At 41.1% G+C, this 21,962-nt stretch overlaps 1 protein-coding gene across 4 annotated transcripts in view; it reads right to left on the bottom strand.

Moving 5' to 3' along the window:
- Positions 1-20,932, bottom strand: part of mctp2a (multiple C2 domains, transmembrane 2a) — a 40,799-nt gene extending 19,867 nt beyond the window's left edge. The window contains exons 1-18 of one of the 4 annotated variants that reach the window (XM_058645935.1): positions 20,740-20,932; positions 19,392-19,583; positions 17,819-18,769; positions 16,783-16,842; positions 16,578-16,683; positions 13,028-13,170; positions 12,871-12,947; positions 12,669-12,783; positions 12,562-12,585; positions 9,246-9,428; positions 8,431-8,561; positions 8,121-8,307; positions 6,959-7,052; positions 6,772-6,874; positions 6,506-6,608; positions 6,156-6,257; positions 5,982-6,056; positions 5,574-5,693 (exon numbers count right to left, since the gene is read on the bottom strand). In XM_058645935.1, coding sequence (XP_058501918.1) covers positions 5,574-5,693; positions 5,982-6,056; positions 6,156-6,257; positions 6,506-6,608; positions 6,772-6,874; positions 6,959-7,052; positions 8,121-8,307; positions 8,431-8,561; positions 9,246-9,428; positions 12,562-12,585; positions 12,669-12,783; positions 12,871-12,947; positions 13,028-13,170; positions 16,578-16,683; positions 16,783-16,842; positions 17,819-18,769; positions 19,392-19,583; positions 20,740-20,841 — 2,868 coding nt within the window. In that variant the 5' untranslated portion in view covers positions 20,842-20,932. The other 3 variants (XM_058645932.1, XM_058645934.1, XM_058645936.1) reach the window with 3 other exon arrangements.
- Positions 20,933-21,962: the final 1,030 nt, after the last annotated feature.

Below are 21,962 nucleotides of genomic sequence, written 5' to 3' on the forward strand. Positions count from 1 at the left end.
ACACCCAACTCGGTGTAAGAAGGTAAGGTGATAAAAACACAACAATTCTTCATTTCAGTTCATAATAAATGAATGAAAAAAAAAAAATCACCCTTAATTCTGAACACTGGGTCATTTCTTTAAAGTTGGGAACCTGAAGATATTCAAGTGTTTTCACTATGTTTGTATTTTACAATTTACATGAACATAAAGAATTTTAACTGCAGGCTTTGCCAGTTGACAAATGTGTGGTTTCCAATTGTGTGATTTTGATTTGGAAATGATTAATTAAAACCTGATTTAATCTAATAAAGAAAAAGAAAACTAAAGCCACTTTGTTTGTTCATACAAAAAAAGTTACTTTATGCTGTTAAATAAATGCATTCATGTAAAAATGAATGAATGTGTTTAGTTTAACTGGAATAAAATGTGTGTTCTCAAAAGTGAAATCCATGTCTTAAAACAAATAAAAATGGGAACAATTTCCCCAACCCTAATGGAATGAATATTATCAGTGAAAGCTTATTAATCCCACTAATATGGGGACATGTTTCAAGGTTACACACACACTGCATTCAGTCAGCCTCAAGAGATGTCAACTGACACAGCCGTTCAGAGCAGCAAAACAGTAACGCTGTGTTAAATCAGGCAGCACCGCTGGACAGTGTGCAAGTCATCACAGCCTATCATTTAATAATTAATAGATCTCAGACAGAAAAAGCAAGAACACAGGGATCACCATCATTTTTCCCCCCATTAAAAAACACTCCCACTGTCAGTCAATGAGAACTCCCACAACCACGGTGATGGAGAGTGTAACCCCATGGGACTGAAGAAACCCACTCCTTTCAGGTCGCCAAACTTTTTTCAAACAGAGAGAAAACAGATGCAAAGCAGAAACAAGAAGACGATTCACAGGCGCGCGCACAGGCGTCGCGCTGTTCTCACAAACGCAGTGCAGCAAACCACAAACAGATCCAAGACTCACAAAGCATCTCATTTTCACGCTCAGTGTTAACAAGAACAATTATGACAACTCTGATGATGGCTCTGATCTCGGCTGAGCTGCTGCACTGGTTAACTGGGCCCCAACTGCACTGGCTCGACACAAGTGGTCTCCCGAGACCTCTGGAGCCACATCTGACCCTGTCCTGCCCTCATCTGGGGAGTCGGCGATTCTATCAGCCTCCCCCAACAACAAAAAAAGCACCCGTTCCAGCTGCCAAGTGTGTTTCCAGCTGCACGGCATCAAGCATTCATCAAATGCCATCTTTACAGTGTGTGATGTGAGGCAATCAGCATTTCACAGGCTGTCAAATGAAGTCTAAAGCAGTTGCTACCTGGCAGTGTCAAAAAGAAACACAGCTTTTCTTTCTAGTCTCAGTCCCGACAGATGAGGAACCTCATATGTTAAAATATTAATTCTACTTAAATACTTAACGCGGTCTAATGGCAGCAAAGCTCAAAATCAGCTTTCAAGTGTAAATGATCTTTCTTCCTTTCTTTTTTGAAACTTTGATGCATTTCATCTCAATCAAAATTGTTCTGAACCTTTAAACTTCTGAAACAGATTAATTTGCTGGTTAATACATGCTCATTTCACTTTTTTTTTTATTCTGTGAGGGGGGAGGGGGGGGACTTTTTTGGGGGGGATTCTTTCTCTTGGTCTGATGCACAGAATGGAGGATTTCACTCCAAGTTGTTCCCACGAATGGCTCCTGTTGAGCAGAGTAACCGATCTTCTCAGTGCCTCCATTTTGAGTTTACAGCAGTGCTGTAGCTCCATCTACAGGTCACTTCCCAACGTGCAGCAAAGAACTCTCTGTGACCCCTCTGCAGTCACCGCTGATGTATGGCACATTCAGTCTTAGTGAAAAGCACATCTAAAGGCCGTTATTTTATGAAGATTTTAGCTGTCACATTCCCCCCCCCCTCAGATAAAGGAACGTGCTGTTGTCAAACTCTTGAAAAGCGCAGATCCTTGTTGGCTCATTACTGTAGCATAAACAAGCAGAGGAGGGGGGGAAACTAAATTTCCTGTTTGTATTTCCATTCACTGATGAAAATGTTTATGAGGATTTGTTAGAACTTAGTTTAAATGCATGAAAAGGATATTTTCTGACTTTTTATTTGTTCCATTACCTAATTAGACTCCATTTTAAACTGAAACCCATTGGTGGAAAACTGAAGGCGACTTCAAACACTAGGACTCTGCTGATGAGGGTGAACAATCAAAACAAGAAACCTCCTGCACTCGCAAACAGTGACAATACTGCAACACTTTCCCTTTCTTGTCACACATTAACACTCAGTACGACTTATTGATTAATCAGTTTGAGTGTTTTAATATTTAAAACATGTTCCCTGATTTTTCAGCTGTTTCTTTGCTTCATATAACAAAAAAAAATTATTACAACCAAATAACTTGTGGACGAAAACGAGACATTTGAGTCATTTTGAAAATCCCTGATCAACATGTTCTGATTCATGTTCTAATGAATCAGTGAATGATTGTTATGAAAACAATCATTAGTTCCGGGACTTAACAGCATAGAGCTAAATAACCAATCTATCTAGAAAACACTGAATTTATTGTTTATGCTCCAGGATGTAAAAATATTCTATAATATAAAAAAAAAATAGATATTTCATTTTTCCCACGTTGCTATTGCTACAAAGCAGTGTGGTGATCCCTCATGAACAATTTTAATACGCTACACACCAACAACCACTTCCCAACACATACATGAATACATGAATCTGCATAAACGGCATAGAAATGCAGACTGCATGCTGTGCGGAGGTCAGAAAACTGGCCTGTGGGACTGAGTGATATAATGGCTAAGTATTCCTGGTAAAGCACTACACGAGCATCCCCGCAGTCCCAGCAGAAACCACAGCAGCGGTAATGCATTACAGGATGTATATGGTGTAAAAGGCTTGGACTGGTCTGCCTACATTGATAAATAATGTATTGTAATGTATATTAAAGCAAGGACCCGCGACTGCAGCATTTCCTATCGGCGTACCCCGAGAAACCCCGCACCGCCTGCCACTGTGGAAAAGACCAGACACTCGCGGTATAATTATGCACATCTGAGAGGCAAGCAGAGGCCATCTGTCAATGTCTGAATCAGTTACCTTATTACCACTGCCTAAAGATATAAAGATAGGAGTGGGAGCTACTTTCATTAAGGCACACAGTGGCATGCTGCTTCAGACAGCTCCAAACACTAACTTAATTGCAAATGATGACTTGGTGGAGGAGGGGCTGTAACAGGAGCTGGCCTCCGATCAGGCAGGGGCACAAGTGTGAATGGTGGCGCGGCACAAGTCTTGTAAAGACAGTCAGTCAAGACCTCGTTGTTGCCCTCACTGACCGTCAGAGAGCAGAGCAGAGGCAGTTCAGAGTTTCTACTCTGCAATATTTACATGTGATTTGCATGTTTGGTCACTTTGCACCTGGATATGGTCTTAGATTCATGATATCTGTGATGACTTTCCCACGGCTCTTCCATTGATATATATCATATTTACTATATTGAATAAATTAGTGAAATATATTACTATTACATACAATATAATATAATGTATATATATATATATACACATGTATGTATATGTATATATATATGTATATTATTCATGGAATGGAATAAAAAGTCACTTAGTAACACTTATTTGTATACTAAAATGTTACCATATTTCTAAATTATAAATATTTAAATTGTTTCCAACACACAAAATATCCTCCATTTAACATTAAAAATCCAAAAAAATTATATTATAATCTAGTTTAAATATTTATTTATCTAGTATCTAATAGTATTATCTGAAATGAAAGGTAATAACTGTATTTTAAGCATGTAATGATGAACAGTTGATATTTTATGTATCGTCTCTTCATCGAGAAGCACGGACGTCTCCTTGTTTATGAGCTCATAGAAACAGCCTGTGTGCAGCTTAACATGATGTAGCCTGAAAACAACATCGCCCAGCCTTAGCTTAGAGTGAAATAAATCAGTAACAAAAGAAGAAGTTTTCAATCGTTGAACTTCTGATGGATGAAGAGTGGCAGGCTGACTCTGCTCAGGCGATTCTTGCCGTGCGTCTTCACACTTTAGACTATTTCAAGCGCACCTCCATGCAGTCAAAGACGCGCTCTGATTATTCAGCTGCTGCCTCTTTTTCTTCAAAAAAATATCAACCACCTCGCTTAGAAACAAAAAACCGGAGCAGCAAATAAAGAAAAAAAAAAAGGACAAAACAGCTCGCGTCAAGGTCACAATAATTACCATTTTACTGTCAGGGAGCAGATTAGCTCTGCATGTGACAAAAATAAGAGTGAGAAGCGGCACTACACCGCAGTTACATGATGAAAACAGTGAGCATGAACGTCTTTCAGTCAATGCTCTCTATTTGTGTGCTGCACTCCTAAACAGCAGGTGGAGTAGAAGTGAAAATGAAAGATTAGAGTGTGCCACCACACACTCCCATCGCCTGCGGAGGATCTAATTATAGGTGGAAGAAGATGGCCCCATCCCGCTGACCTGTCCCCCTGTCATCCTGTCTATCCGCTTCCTCTGCTGCCTCCACGACTCTCACTATCTGCCGTCTTAGACTGCGCTCTTAGCAAACTGTCTCCCTCTTTCTGTATTCCAACTTTCTGCCCCAGATAGTAGCCTTCCTCCTACACTATCTTTATACAATCGCTCGCATTGTTCTCTGCCTTCCTGTCTGTGTGTCCGCCTGGCTATCTGTGTGCCGTGCTGTTCTAAGGGCTGTGATATGCTGAGCCTGGCCACTGCCAGAGGGGGATTTGCACCTCAGGATCAGTGAGAAGGGCTTATAGAATACACCAGGTATGAATTGCATGTCATCCCCGAGACAGCACAGACAGAAGAAAGACAGTGAAAGGCGAGTTCTTCACACACACACCCTGTCTGTGACCGCTTCCTCACCCTGACACGGCGCTGGCGGGGCTTTCATGGCAAGCGTTCACTCTTAATCATGACATTACATGTGCTACAGTGAGTGGGATTCGCCGGGGTGATTTAAGATTATTTAAGCTTAGGACCTTAGATCACATACCCTCATTAAAAACAACTAAACAGAGACATTTAAACAAGGTTCAAATCTCAGAGGCAGACTGTCACTCCTCCAGCCGAGGAAGTTGAGACCGTGATCCTCCTTACACTGTCCCCAGGGTGAGGAGGCTTTACTCAGAAGTCAGACGTACAAACGCCCAAACCCCATCCCTTCAAAACTCACTCTAATGTCATCACAACTGAAGGAAAACCAAGTGGGGTTTGATTCAAAGGATAAAGCATATCTATCACACACACGGGATACAAAACAGAAGGCAGCCATTGTTTTTTTTCATGGGAAAAAAGACAAGCAGAGAGAGAGAGAGTGTGAGAGAGAGAGAGAGAGAGAGAGAGAGAGAGAGAGGGAAAATGGCCAAAACCAAAGATACTCCTCAAAATGTAACTCACATAAAATGAAAGAGTTAAACGTGGGCTGCAATGAAATGGGACAAAACTTGTTTGCCCTCGGGCTTAAAGAGAGTTCATTAACGTGAGGCAATGACTTACCAGAAAGGCTATTAGACTCCGTTGTGTGCTCTCCCATTGAAAACAGCTTTTAATGTACTGTAACGTGTACAGAACTGCCGTGCTGATTTTTCGAACCCGGCATATATTCCGGGCAAGAACCTGATGGGAAATAATTGAAAGCAAACACTGGTTAGTGTCATTAGAAACTGGACATAATGTTTATGACTTCGCAATGAGGTTGAATCAAATTTACAATCGACTATTTGCTACATGTGCAGTTGGATATTTAAAGCCAATTAAACAAATGAGCTTAACAATGACCAATCCAGACTAGGGCCATGTGCAGCTTTGCTGTGGCTACTTTATTAGTGCGGATGTGAGAGGAACATTCTGGAAAGCTTTTTGTTCCATCTGATAAATTCTGCTATAAACATCAGTAGAGTTGACCTTTTTGGAAAACTTCAGGTTCTCCTCCATTAATTTGGTCTCCTTTGGTTGGAAGGTTCTGATGCCAGCTCGGACCTGGGACACACAGAGACGAGCAGAGAAATCATACTACAGTTCAACTAAGCTTTCACATAATAGAATGAGTGCTGTCATCATTCTAACAAACGACCTTACTTTATTATAGATAACCTCCAGCATCAGCACGATTGTTCCTTTGGATGCACTTCCCAAGTCTTCCTTCTTCAACAACATACTCATCTGCTGCCCATTCTGGACCTATTACAATGAAAAAGTATGTCAAAAGTACATATACACACATATATATACATATGTATATATATACAAACATATACATATATATATATATATATATATATATACATACACATATATAGTATATATATATATATATATATATATATATATACACACATAAATATGGATGTGTATATATATATATATATATATATATATATATATATATATATATATATATATATATAAATAAACTTAGATTAACTTACACTCAGTAAAGGAATAGCCACTTTCCCCAAGAAGTTTGGGTTTTTGTCTCCATTTTCATCGAGGACAGTCAACTCAACCACATCATGAATGTCCTTAATTGGGCTATAACATGAGTTACACACATATCAATAAAATTAAGATATACAACATGACAAGATATACAACATGTTCTTAATTGGGCTATAACATGAGTCACACACACATTAATTAATGAATTTTAGATATACAGCATGGCATAGGATTCTTTGTTTCTTCTCTTACTTACAAAGTAAAGGCTTTGCTCCACTCAGGATTGACCGTCTTGTAGACGGTGTGAGTTTGAAGCTTGCAGTTGCCGAGCTCAATGACACAAAAGGCGTTACTTTTTCCTGTAAATAACAAACGAGTGTCGTTATCTCTTGTAAGAAAAGACAGCAGAAAAGAAAAGAAAAATAGGTTTCTGATATAATTACCATTGAGGTCTGTTGTGGGTAGATCAGTGGCCTTTATAACCTTGATCTGAAGGAAGCCAACCTCCCCCATACATTTGTGAGAGTTTTTCAAGCTCTGCAAGAAGGTACACAGTTCATCGAGCTTCACAACATGGTAAAATAAACATACTGTGATTTGTTTGACAGATATCACTATTGCAATATAATCAACAATTGGTAGGATGTTTATTAAACAAGAGCACTTAAACACTTAGTCATCTGCGTTTTACTTCATTAATGTTAACGTTTTCATCCACTGGAACCAGACGACGTTCTAGATCTGTACAGAACTAAACCTGCTTATAGCTTTTACCATCTTACATAAGCATGACTCATCCTGATCTGTTATGATATACACATGTGTACTTGTTTAACCGGACTGAACCATAGCCACCAAATCTGTAATCTGGATCAAATCGCTCAAATCTGATGTTTTGACAGAGATATGGTTTTTATAAATGATAAGGATTTCTCGAAATGTACATCATTTGTTTGTGACATCATCAATGCATGGGTTAGTAGGAACATACAGTACTTAGTAAAAATTCGGATTTATTTGTCAAAAACTGTAGACAGGAAGTTGTCAACAGAAGGACAAACGATAAAAACATAACCTCCTTGGCAGAGGTCATAATTGCACTCGGCCATATTGCAATTTTGATTACCTTGCTATTAACTGTGCAGCCTTGGTGTTATCCAAAAATGCTTTTTAAGGAGGGTAAATAAATGTAGCTTGTAAAATGGCACCCTAACCTTGCATTTTGGCACATAACAGAATAATATAAATTTTATTTTATTGTTGAAAAAAGACAATAGTACACAAGTACTGAGAGTGACTGGACTCCTCATGCTTGACGTTTTATCCTTGTTTTATGTGTGTTATGTTGACTTTCTTTAAAACCAATTGAGGGTGATTTTGAGTTTCTTCGCCCCGGACAGAAGTTTATACACTGTAAAACATCAAATAACGAGTTATGAAATTTCAACAAAAAGGCAAATGAGGCCTCTGTCTTGATGCTGGACAGCAAATCTACCCACGGGCTCATCAGCTGAAGTGTAATTGTATATCACATGAACATTTGGGAGATGGGTTTTCTTCCATGTACTGCAGATGAGTCAGAGAGGAAAAAAAACGTAGACTTACAAATTTTTTTTGGACTGTGTCTTTTTCATCAGGCTTCTCCAAGGGCGCCTCCTCCATGTCAGCGATAGAAACTCCCCAGCAGGGTCTCAGGGTGACCAGAAACATCAGTCTGCCCTTTCCTGGGTCCAGCACATGAGTGTAGAGGTGCCTCTCATTAAGTGAAAGCCTTGATAGGTCAACTTCAAACCTGAGCGACACAAAAGGAAATAAAAAAAAAAAAACACGTTCCATTGAAACACATAAGGCCAACTCGTTCTGTCGATGAAGCCAGTGTGAACAAAATTAACACTCTCCGCCAAGATATACTCACATCCCCCACGATTCCTCAGCCTTTCTCCCTCTCTTTGAGCACAACTCCACCTGCATTGGTTCCTGGTTATCTTCGAACTGATTGAAGTCAAACTGCTCTCTCCACTGGGGATTGGCCTGAATGCAAAGGTTCTGAGGGCAACGAAGACACAGACTCAGCACATATGCAGTAATGCAGACGCACGCGGTCACACATTTTGACACATTGTCAGGTTTAATGCATTATCAGAGTGAGCAGCTCATGTGTTGGCAGGTGGATTAAGTCTTCATTCAATCCAAGCAGAACAAACCAAGCAGGAGAGGAGGAAGAAAGGTGTGTGTGTGTGCGTGTGTGTGCGTGTGGTTGTATGTGTATGCTTCACTGGCCACTCTGGGATTGTAAACACTGACAGCTTCCAATTAGAATCAGCTTTGTTCAACAAACAAACAAGCAGAGAGGAAGGCGGCGAGGTTTACAAAGAAATGACACAACAACACGAGACAAGTGCAGCATAGAATCATCGGGGGGAGGCCAACAAGTACAGGTAGATGAACGGGGCATGCTGGGTATGCAAATGAAGGCAATGAAGCCCAGCACCCAGAGCACGGGGAGAAGTGAGTGGCAGGCACGCCCAGTCTAATGAGCTGCCTCAGCCATGGCCCAGTGAGCTAAGGTGGAGGTGAGTCACTGACAGGCACCTGCTGAGAGGAAGAAGCAGGCAAGTAAGAGATAGTGGCCAGAAGGAAACACTTGAAGTATAAAGAGCAGACATTAAAAAGACAGAGGGGGAAAAGGAATGTAGTGGGAAAAGAGAAAGAAAGAAAAACTAGTCCAACCTTGCTCTTGTACTTCTGATCACCGAGGCGAAAGCGCACGTAAATGTCCCCATCGCCGTACTGTGGCAGGTCCTGTCCCTCCACCAAGGTGATACGGAACACCCCGGTCCACATTTGGTTCTTTGGCTGGTTCTTCGGCACATCTGCTGCCCGCTGGATTGGTGCTGCTGCCTGGTTCTGCTGCTGGACAAAGATCTGAGTCAATTTTATTTGTATAGTGCCAAATCACAACATACATTATCTTAAGGCATTTTACACAGTCAGGCAGAGACCTGACGACATTATAGAGATAATATGTGATAATAAGTGTGCAGAATCTGATGGAGGACAGATATATATATAAGTTGCATTAAGTTCTGTTATATATAATCCCTGTATAGCAATGATGATAATAATACTACTTATAATAATAGCCTCACAACTGGATCTGTGTAACAATATACACACAGTGATTTAAAAAGAAAAAAAAAACTGTCTGTGTGTGAAACTCTGCACACTTGTTACCTGCTCCTACCTAAGCCTGGCACCTCATCATGTTCACAGAGTGCATGAAAGTAGGACAAAGGTTTACAATATACAGCACATCTCTGTTGAGGCACATTAGCACATCTCTACTGACAGGCAAGTCACACCACAGAGACTCCTGGAGAGAGAGGAAGAGAGGGACGTCAGCGAGCAGCCAGATGTCCCTGGCTGTGACAGTCCCACTCATCACTGGCTCCCAGACTGAGTGTGGAGAGGCAGGACACTTGGCATACTGCACCAGAGACAGCAGGCAGCAGTGAGTAATGATGCAAACCCCGCAGCTCTCTCTCTTCACCGAATTATGCATACATGCAGAATATGTGACCGGTACCACAGATTATTACATGTTGGGAAATTTCGTGACGGCTCGCAACCTCTTTTTTCACGTCAGATATTGCAACCAATTTCAATATCAGTCCTCTGTCGTCATTTTTTTATCTTTGTAAACAACTACGCCGTTAACGACACAATCGCCTTTTCAAAAATCACACTCCTCCAACGGATACTAATATTATGCTCCTATAAAGAAGGAATAAACAGCGAGGGCCACATGGCTGAGTGATTAGTGGCTTTCACCTTTGCCTGAGAGCAAGAGGGTTGCTAGTTAGACTCCCGTTCGGCCGAGGGCCTTTCTGTGTGGAGTTTACATGTTCTCCCAGTGTGCATGTGGATTTTCTCTGGATACTCCCGTGTGACTAGTTGTTGACGTACCCAGGCTGCACCCTGCCTTTCGACCCATGTCAGCTTGGACTGCCTCATGTGGATGATAGAGCATTTAAACATGACTTGGGTAAAATGCTATTGCTTTTTATTTAAATACATTTTAACAACCCGTTCATAGTAAAGCATTATGTTATATTTGGAAAAAACATAAAATCCGATACTGAACCAGTACTGATACTGAGCGTCATGGTGGCTCATCCCTAAGTTTTAAGCAGAAAACTAACACAAAACTATGACACAAAAATAAAAGTCGTTGAGCATTTAAGAACTCTGACAATGGAGGACACGCACATGCAGCTAATAGTCCACTTTTCCTGCCGTGTGTGTCACACAGGGAGAAAATAAGAAAGGCCTTGATATGTTTCCATGTAAGAGTTCCCAGGAGGCCGTGCGGTGATAGGCCTGGGCTGTAAAAACAAACAGCATCGAGGTTGTGTAGGGCTGACTGTAATTAAAGAGCAGGACCGTAATCTGCTCTCGCCTCTTTGATTGCCCAGCTCCTTCAGCTGCCCCGGCGTCACAGCTTCAAACAGCCCCGCTACGACTCCCCCACCACTCCCGCCCCTCCTTTCCACTGCGAGGTCACAACCTGCATTGCCACCCAATCCGAGGGGGATCAAAGCACATCTCGGGGACCTGAATTAACATGGAATACCACAGGCACAGCCCTATAAATATCAGCCCCCTTCAAAAGAAGAGGAACAGAGGGAGTGGAGGAGCGATATAAACCATGCCTCAGCCAAGTCATCCCAAGTGTTTATCTTGGACACATTTCTATCTCAGCAGCCAATAAAACAATTCCACTTAACTGTAAGTGGCCCCTAAAGAGAATCTATTCCTGATCCTAAAAGGGCTGTGCGATTGCTTCCATATGGTGGGACAGCATGGGGACAAGCACGATGAGCTCAGACCCAGGACCATTTGGCGAGTACCTCAACATTGTCCATCCACAGCTGTGATATTACATCCTAACATCTGGGTTATTGCCCGCTATGCCTGGGAATTATCAGCCTTGCCGATCTTAGGCATCCCACACTGGCAACATGCCTCGAACAGCAGAGCTTCCCTCCCGCTTCCACCACACGCCCCCCCCCCCCCCCCCCCCGTCCGCCGCCACCCCTCCTGTTTGAAACACTATCACACAGCAGAATTTTACTAAGGCACTTGCCATCCCTCCGTCTCTGTGGTGATAACACAGAGGGAGAAAACGATGTTTTCGGAGAGGGGGTGTGGGGGGGGGGGGAACGGAGCCGTACGAGCCGGGTATTCAGCACTTCCAGGATAGGTGTTAAATGCACAAAGATATTGTATGTTTGTCAAAAATGAAAATGGCATTGTTACATTGTTAAATTAGCACTGTGATTTTCCGAAAGAGAACAAGTCCCATCACACATTTCCGTCTCCCTTTGAGTATCTTTAACCATCTGTAGTGGATATAACCTACACTGTGCATGAAAATGGCTTCATTCCTTTGTCATCTCATTTCAAGTTTGAGATTGTCTGCCGGACCATCAAGAGACCGAACAGTGGCAGATGTAGTGACTGCATAGGTGTGAATATCAACCCACTCCACACTGCAGTGCGAGTCCCAAACAGCCACCCTCCTATTTCACTCTGAATCTAATTACAGCTGCAATATATTGAAAGCCACTTGAGAAGGGATGGAACTTTGTTTACAACAAAAACAAACACTCGCTCTATTATACTCATCTAAGGCTGCTTTTTCCCATGACAACATATTTAGTGAACACTATTATTTTGCTTTTGATCAGAATGTAATATTGCAGTGTACCATACTTGCTCATAGAAGACGATAACACTGGAAATAATACACACTGGAAAAAGGCAACAACACATTGCCACTATAAAATCCACAAAGGAAATAGGCTATGCAAGGTTACACACAAAAGGCTGAATCCTGAGCATACACCTCATTCTTTGTTGCATCATTGCACAGTGAGTTACTGCCCCCTAGTGCTTTACACCAGGGTAGCCATAAGTTCTCACAAAGTTGAATGCAGGAATGTTATTGGTATTCTGAATCTGCTGGTTAAAAAACATTCCATACCTTATTCTTTCGTGGCGGCCATCTCTATAAAAACAAGAACAGGAAACAACAAAGTTAATAAACTTTGAAGCAAAATATACAGTGCAAAAGAATAAAATGACTCTTACAGGGCTTCTTTTGATGGTGGCATCTCTGAACATTAAGCAGACTTCGGCAACGATGACTCCCATGTCATCCTCTTTACTTTTTGGATCATCGAGACGCAGCTCCATCTCGTAGGTTCTGTTAAAAAGAAAAACATATGTCCACTTGAATATGTGTTTAATAATTCATCATAAATGGTCAGAGGAAAAAAAATGAACTCCTCACCTGTACAAATCAAGATTTTTCAGGGAAATAGAGCTGGAGCCCATGAAGTCATCACTGGTCCGGTTTTTATCATAGACCTGCGACGACATCACTCATCATTGATGTTATACACACAAATGTTTCCAACTCATGCTTTCATCAAACCAAAGGTGCTTACTCGAACTTCCACAACATGCTCTCTATCCCGCAGAGGGTGCGAGAACGACTCGTTCCACCGGGGGTTCAGGTTTTTATAAACCACTTTGCTTTTATAGAACTGCTTCCCTTCCAGTTTGAACTTCACATATGGATCACTCGTGCCTGGAATTATAACAAAAAAGAGCAACCGTTCAACCCAATATACAGTGTTACGCATGAAATGGAAACACTGAAAAAAAAACATTATTTATGTTGCATGTGTACATACAATATTGTCACTTTAAAATGTACACTGTGTGTGAAAACTGACACACACACACACACACACACACACCCTTCCCCCATGCTGGTAGTGTGTGAGACTGAAATATGTGAGGAGGAGGTGCACCGCCACACACATGGCAAAAACAGACGCAAGTAGCTGCTTAATTGTCAAAGAGGAGAAACACTCGCCAGCATGAAGCAACCGGAGACTCAAATCTAGAAGCAACCAGTGTTAATCTCCCAAGCCTGTTAAGAAAGTCTGTGTGCGAGTGGGGCAGGGGTGTGGGACTTCTTTGTTTCTGCAATTGCATGCAGATTGGCCCAAAAAAAAAAAATGAAAGCATCATTTGTACAGGGCAATGAAAGGGTGCTTGAGAGAGCCTGCGGGGAGGCTTGAATCACATGACAAAGGCCCTGTGGGGATGGGCTGTCAGGCCTGTCAGCTCCCCACTCCAAATGAACATCTCGCAAAGGCAGGCAGGACCCACAGCAGCTCCACCCTGCCAGCCTGTGACAGGGAAACCTCCAGGCAACTTGACAGGAGGAGAATGTGGCAGCGAGCAAGGAGAAAAGCCCTGGCATGACTGAGAACAGTGACGATAGAAATTAATGGGGGGAAAGGAAAAAAAAAAAAAGGAGGAGAACAAAAAGCAAGGAATGGGGGGCCCAGTGGCGTGGGCTCTTTCAGAATATGTGCTGACAATCTACGCCTTTGGTGAGCCTTTGGCACGATGTTGATTGTTGGGCAAACAGTGGACAGACAGGGGGGCAAACGTGGTGGTTGCCTCATCGTGGTGCCACCTTGTCATGGAAAGTAAAGTCTCAACTACAGCAGGGAAGAGGGCACTGCAAAAAAAACAACCTGACCATTCTGCTGGAGTATGACCTTCAAAACCTCGGACGACACTATAGACTGAAAAACTTAAAAATTAAGATGAATGTACAGTCGTGTCACCTTAGTGATTCAAAGTTAGGATTTTATGTTTCTTAAGTTCTGTGAGTTTTGGCATTTTGAACAGAACGATGTGACTGATGAGTTTAACTTATACATCATGCTCTAGCATGTCTTCAATAAACAATGTAACGTACCTGTTTTTTTACACCAGCCATTTTGACATGAAATAGTAGGGTTTATCATTAGGGTAATAAAGGTTATTAGGATTTTTATGGTCCCACTCAAGAATGGCATAAACCGGCTATTGTTCAAGTGTAAGAGGAGGTCACACTAAATATTTGACACCACATACAGAGATTGATATAGCATTGCTGAAACACCAAATCTCATGGTGGCCTAAGATTTTCACAGACCTGTAGGTTCACGTTATACATTATAAAGTAACTATTTATACACTAATTCTAAACTGTGTCAGTGTAATAATAATTTGACCTTAGCATATCAGTCCAAAAATGGTCTGTTAATAACCATATAGCCAACTACACATTTATTTAGTAACTGGAGTTCCACTTGTGTCCACATGAGGTCGCAGCTTCACCACAGTAAATGCCACTGTGAGTGGAAACTTCCATTTATTAGCCCTTGATTATCTTTCAAGCACAGGCCAATTTGTCACTGTTGACTCAAATATTATCAGACAAATCTGTCAAGTGAACTAAACTCTTCTAACTTAGTGAGTGAGTGAGTGGCCTCATGTTTGCAAGTGCAGATTCAAATGCATAACTGACAAGATGATGAACATTTAAACATTTTCCAACCTCAACCCTGCAAAAGCAAATCGAAAAGCTTACGTTTTAACAAAAAAAGACATAATAAGCCATTTCACAAACGCTCATCAGATATAACATCATCTCTATCATCATCACCTTCCCAATCAACAACTGCTCCAGATTCTCCACTGAAATGACGAGAACGCGAGACTCTGGAACTCAATGTCAGAGGAAATATGACCTTAAAATCAAAACTTAAAAAATACTTTTACTGCATTTCCTGATTGTACCAATTGGTCACATTCATGATTTGAGTTTTGTATTCTTTCCTTATTTTACTATTGTTCTTATTTGTTTGTTATTTCAAAAGGAAACCCTAACACAGAGACACAAATCCATTCCTAGAAATAATGAGTATTGAAAGTGAAAAAAACACCACACACTGAGATGACCTTTGATCCACACACATTGCCATTATTGTCAATAATAATAAGTATCAATAGGAGGCATTACCAATGGTGCAAATCATGTGTTCTGTAATGAGTACTAATTGTCCTGTGTTTTGTCGTACTGGTCTGGCAGCATAGTGTTCCTGGTGTGTGAGAATGTGAAATGTCACCCTCAAGTAACCACAAGCAATAAGTTAATTTGAGTTCATACATAATGGCGTGTTTCCCATCCACACATTTCCACTGACTACAGCAAACATAAAAGACAGAATTCAAACTGTGAAAACAGTGTTTTATCAAGATTAATCCACACTGTGAACTCACACAATGTCTTGTGACTTCAACCTTTTCTCCTAAAGCAAACACACAAGGAACTACGTATTATTTAGTACACACAATCTGAATTGATATCTCTTTATCTGTACTGATCCTTCCACAAAGCTTCCCTCAGTTAAACTGCAAATCACTTCAAGGAATAACTAAGTAGCTCTGCTGGAATACGGTGATTTGCTGTTTTTGATCAGCGTCTGTGTACCATGTACCGTGTTGCATCTATTACTGGCTGAGCTCTTGGCCTGGTTCCTCCTTATCTGTCAACATCTGTGTGTAGAAACCAAAAGTAACATGTCCTTCAATTTTAGAGTATTCTACACATGAAGTTCTTAAAAGTGACAGCAGAACTACGTATTCTGTCCATGATTTGATAGAAATCACAACAAATTGCATTTTGCACCACTTTATCCTCCACATGAGGGGCTGCGGGGGGGCTGGAGCCCAGCCCAGCTGACATAGGGTGAAAGGCGGAGACATATGGAGATGAGCAACTATTCACTCGAACCTAAATGTCTGTCTGAATGTTTTTGGACTGTGACAGGAAGCTGGAGTACCCGGAGAAAACCCCCCCCACACACAGGGACAACATGCCAACTCCAACCAGAAAGGCCCTTGGTCAAACCCGGATCTGAACCATGACCTTCTAGCAGAGAGGCAACAATGCTAGCCACTTCCCCACTGTGTGAACCCTGTATTTGACATGATTTAAATTATGGCTGAACATACAGATGACAGGACATGGCTGCTGCATTTGTAAAGATTTAAGCAAAAACTTGTGAACTATTCTCTGTACAGTGAAAATAAAGCGGATGCAGTTCAGTCTTACAGACTGTGATAGACCATGACCTGCATCAGTACCTGCTCGCTTGTCCCTGATGACCAGGTTCTTGCCCTGCTTCAGGTTTATATTCAGGAGGTATCGCTGGATCGGGAGTGCTTGGATTTCAGGCCCCGCTGTCGTTTCCTGCTGTGGAAAAACCGACCACATTCACATCAACATGCTTCCTCGTGTCAAATGCTTGACTTATTGTAATGTGCTGAGCAGTCTGGATCGAGTACTCACAGGGTTTTCTAAAGGATCCTGCAGATGTTCGTCAAAGAAGTCACATGGTTCACTGGACATCTACACAGAAAATAAAGTAGGATTTTAGGAAACATCAGATCACAGATATTCATGTCCAGGTGTGTATTATTCTGTACCACACAGTATTTATGGCAACATGTTGCTCTGTGTAACTCAAGCAGACATTTGTTTAGCTTTTTGATGTGGAATGCTGTGTCTCTGACTAGTAACACTGGTTTTTGACTCGTGTCAAAACAAAACAAAGGTCCAAGTTTCGACAACAGCACTCACAAGTGTTGAAAAGCTGCGTCAAGTCGAATCCCAGCCAGTTTCATTAAGATGCTTTTGAACAGTTCAATGTTGAAAGAGTTCACGTCTTTCTATTCATTCAATACCTGCAACCTTCACACTCTATTGTCTTGACTAACTCATTATGCTGCTATGACACACAAATTAAACTCTTTCAAAACTGAAAGTTTTCATCTAAGTTTCTGTGTGTGTGTGTACAGGCTTGGGTTTGTGTATAATTTCTCATCTTTTACCTCTTTTAAACAACTTGCTGTTGTTATGACATCTGTACTGATGCTTTTACTACCTAGCCTACACTTTGAGTATTGTATGAATAATGAAACCAAGTATCACATTAGCTCACCTCTAATAATTAAAATATACTAGTGCAGTACGCGTTCAATATGAGGTAGTTTTTTGTTATTGTGTGCGTTTAAAAGGCCACTGTTATTATTATTACACAAGAACAGGTCTGTTCATTTTTTTTTTACATCAAACATAAACAGAGATACCGAAACAATGACGTCATAGTAATAACAATGACAAATGATGACAGGCTGAAATTATTCAGTTGAGAGGGCACGGAAGCGTCTCTTTTAGCTTTTCTACTAATATCTCTTACACTTCTTATCCAAACAATGTCAAAGTCAGCACTACACACAAAGTAAGTCCCCTGGCAAGTTTGAAGCCTGTCAATCAAACAGTCCGACAGTAATGCAATTAAAAGTAAGTGGGTAATAAAACTGACCTCGTCCAGAACCTCCTCCTCCTCCTCACGCTGGGCCTCCTCTAGCAGAGCCTCTTCTGTGCTCAAGTCTCCAATGTAAAAGGCAGAGAGGGCTTCTCGCTCCAGTTCCTCCATTTCTGTCACAGAGGGCAGGTTGACTCGCTCCTCACTCTGAGCGCCACAGGCCGAGTCCAGCGAGGTGCCATCTGCACTCTCCAGAATATCTAAAGTGGGAGGCATACTGTTTGGACGAGTTTTTCTGATTGCTGGTGGAGTCCTTTCATGCGACGTGCTCTTCTTTGTTAAGTACGGGCTGACTTGCTCTCCAAGTGAGCTTGCTCTGGCCAGTGCTGCAATAGCAAGAGAACCTGAAGAGACTCTCTCATCAGTGTTGTCTTCACTTGAGAGACTCACTCTCTCTATAAGGTCCAGTCTTGGTGGAAGTCCTTGTACGGGAACAGGGTCAAAAGTAAATTTACGCACATTGTGCCTTGGATTTTTATAAACTTGTGCATACAAAGCTTCTTGAGCGACGTTCACCTTGTTCTGTGAACTAAACTGTGTTGTATCATCCATGATCTCAGCTGGTGCGCTCATTCTGTTCAAAGCTGCAGTTGTGGGATCTCTGCAAACCCTGGCTGGGATTACTGGACGTTGATGTGAGTTTGGTTTGTTGGTAAAAGTCATTCCATCAGTGACTGAGCCGCTTGTGACCGAATCAGTATCACTCGGCCCAGGAGAGATGCCAAAGTAGATGGGGTCAGAGTCTGTTGACATGAAGGCAGTCTGTGGACCTCCAGCTTCACCTGGCACGAACCTCAGGTCTGGGACAGAAATACTGCGGCGATAGGTCAGCTTCTTCCCCTGCTTCTCCGGTGTCTTCTTTCCACGTTTCTTCAAATTCACCAACTTTGTTTTCAGACGGAAATTCTCCCAAACGTTCTTCTTCTTGACTTCCATCTTGAGTGGCACCTTCAGACAAATAACATTTAGATCAAGAACGTACTGAGGTAACCACTCATTCGGGTCACTGGTTATAGTCACATTTACTTTAGAATTAAAGACTTATAAAACCTTGATCGTCAACACTTTTTCTTCCTATTAGGTTTTTCGTCAGAGACTCAGTTAATAAAGGCAACATGATGCAAATATACAATATCAGGAAAAATGCAGTATCAGATTATGTGAGGATTTGTCATCATGCAATAGCAAAATCACTGTTGTTGGATTATCATCTGAATTTATGTCATTTAAGCTGAAAATCACATACATGTCCTCTTAATGTCTGATAACTAAATCTGTACATTACGATTTCGAATCTAAAGTCGTTGGTAAGCTATTTTCTTACAGTGAAACTCTGGCACTTGTACTAAGGCCCAATGTCTGATCTTACAAATATTTGTGAATACATTACTTTTCCCAAATTACAACTAACGACATTAAAAAAAAAAATATATATAAACTAAACATCTTTCCATACCTGTTTGCTCGGCCTCTGCTAAACAGCCAGTGACTTTGTTTCAAGTGAAAACAGGAGAGTATCCAACAGGCAGTTCAACCATCCTAACTATGATGAAAAACACAGGCAGCTCACCTCAGTGCACTTTCCTGTTTCAACGCAACTTGGATGACGAGCGATTGGTGGAGAGGCCAAACTGGGCAAAACCAGCCATACCAGTCCCACAAGACGAGTTTCAATGACTGTGAGAATGCAACAGTCGTAGCCAGGTGCTGGGTCCTGCCCAGTTCCTCCATGATGACAACAGACACACATACTGTAGTAAGGCTGCAAAGTATGTGGGAGGGTAAACAACAACATCAGGTGACAAATTCATTTGAATAAAGGTCCAGCATGTCATATTTAAAATGGTTCATTGGCAGAACTTGAACAAAGGACCCTCATGTGTAAATAATCTAGAGTGAATCTATTTAAAATGAAAATGTTTTGGTTTCTGAATCCATTGAATAAGCTTTTTATATGTACTTTTATTACTTATATGTAATTTCTGCGATGTGAGGGCCACTGTGTAGTTCCCTGACAATCCTAAAAAAGAGTCCTCTCACTCTCTCTCTGTAGTCTCACCATTAGATGCAATATCTGTTTTTTTGCACATACGCTGTCCAGAGATAAAAAAAACTGTGAACCAAAGAAGACAGAAGTCTTCAACAGGAAAAAATACCAGTGTTTGCATGGTGTCGGCCATCTTTGGTGAGGCTGCTCTGAGTTTCTGGACAGGCTAAGTTGTAGCTAAGGGTTTTGGGGTTTTTTCAAATGTTTTTTTTTTTTTTTTCACATAATTAAAATCATTCCTGTTTGAATTCTCCGTTCAAACCCATCCATCACATCCAGTTAATATATTATCTGTCATGGACCACACAGCAGCGTCGTGGCAGGTTATGAACAGCTTGAACCTAGACTTGGATATTCTGGAACACGGTTCACATCCTGGTTCACATCAGTGCCAGTGGGGAGTTTGCATGTTGTCCCTGTGTGGGCTGTGTGTGTGTGGGTTTTCCCCGTGTTTCTTCCCACAGTCCACAAACATGCAGATTAGGTAAACTGGACATTGTAATTAGGTGTGAATGTTGTTTGTTACTGTAGGCCATGAGTCTGTAGCTTCTAAAAGTCATTGATAATATTGATCTTACACCGGTGAAGGTTTTCTACTAATTCAAAAGACAAGACTGCTGTTTTCATGTGTTTAAAACACTCCCCAAATACCACTGATGGGTTCTGCGGCATATGAAATGTTGGCTATCTGTTAATCTAATCTCATCTCTGATCTCAGTGCCAGCCTCATCATACCAAACTGCATTTTATTGTTTTATTATCTATTTTTTTTACAATGGGGATGTGAGCGTCTGTGTTTACAGAGTATAAACTACAGTTTGTCTGTCGACACGTAGAAGCTAATGCACGAGGCCCAGTGGTGTTCACTCACAGCGGAGAGGCGACCACGGCAACAGATGACGACTGAGTTTGGAGTCTTGTTCAATATTTGCTGGTGTCTTAAAGAGATCAGGCCCCAATGAAAGAACCCCATCTTGGCTCTCAGTTGAAAGGCAGGGCACGGTCTCTGCGGCAGGTGTAGCCTGTCGTCCTCCTCCTCCTCCTCCTCCTCCTCCTCACATGACTCAAACAGCTCACAAACCCTGTTTGGTTACTCTGCATCACCGCTGGTCTGATGGATGGAGAAAAGTGATGCACATTCAACCATTCAGGAAAAACAAGATGGAGGACAAACATTATATTTTTTTAGGATTCTTCTTTATTTCTTCTTCAGTATGTGGTTATATTTCTTTGTGTTCTCTTGAGATCTACTTTGAACATAGTAGAACGTATGTTCTCCAGCTACCTCAATGTTATATCAAAGTTCGTTTAAAAAAAGATGGAGGACTTAGTAAATGTGCTTTGACCACTTTACTATCATAACTAGCACTTACAGCTAAATTTAACATTTTAGACATAATTTCTCAATCTGATAAACTTTATATTTCAGGCCAACTTTTAAGTTAGCATATTTGTTTAATAAAGTTGCAGATGTACCTTGTGTGTAAATCTAGTTACTTCATATAGTACGTATATGTATAGAGCTGAAATGATTAATCGATGAATCAGTTATTAATCGATTACTAAATTTAACCACAACTATTTTGATAATCAATTAATCAAGTTGGAAGCTTTTGCTCTGGATAACAAATAAATCATAATTAAGTCAATCATTTTGGTTTGTGGACAAAACAAGACATTTGAGAACATCATCATTTACAGGTTTGACAAACCGATAAAACAGAGTTCTGATATTTTAAGGACCAAACGATTAATCGATTAACCGAGAAAATAATCGACAGATTAATCGATTATGAAGAGCATATACTGTCTAATTTATAGTCATATCTGAATACACACAGCTGGCAATAAAGAGAGAGGTGTATTCTCATTAGTAAACATGTGAGCCAAATGGAAAAAGACACAGCCACACACTTATTCAGTGTGAAACATGTAAGAAACTGATGACACTGTAATTTACTGAGCGTATTTAACAGGCTACTTTAAGTTGTAGTTTGTTTTTTGCACACAAATAAAATCATTCCTGTTACTGTTACTGTACAACACTACACATAATCTAATCTTTCATGGGCCACACGGTGGCATAGTGGGAGG

Source organism: Solea solea, chromosome 12 (assembly GCF_958295425.1).
Source record: "Solea solea chromosome 12, fSolSol10.1, whole genome shotgun sequence".
Taxonomy (NCBI): Eukaryota; Metazoa; Chordata; class Actinopteri; order Pleuronectiformes; family Soleidae; genus Solea; species Solea solea.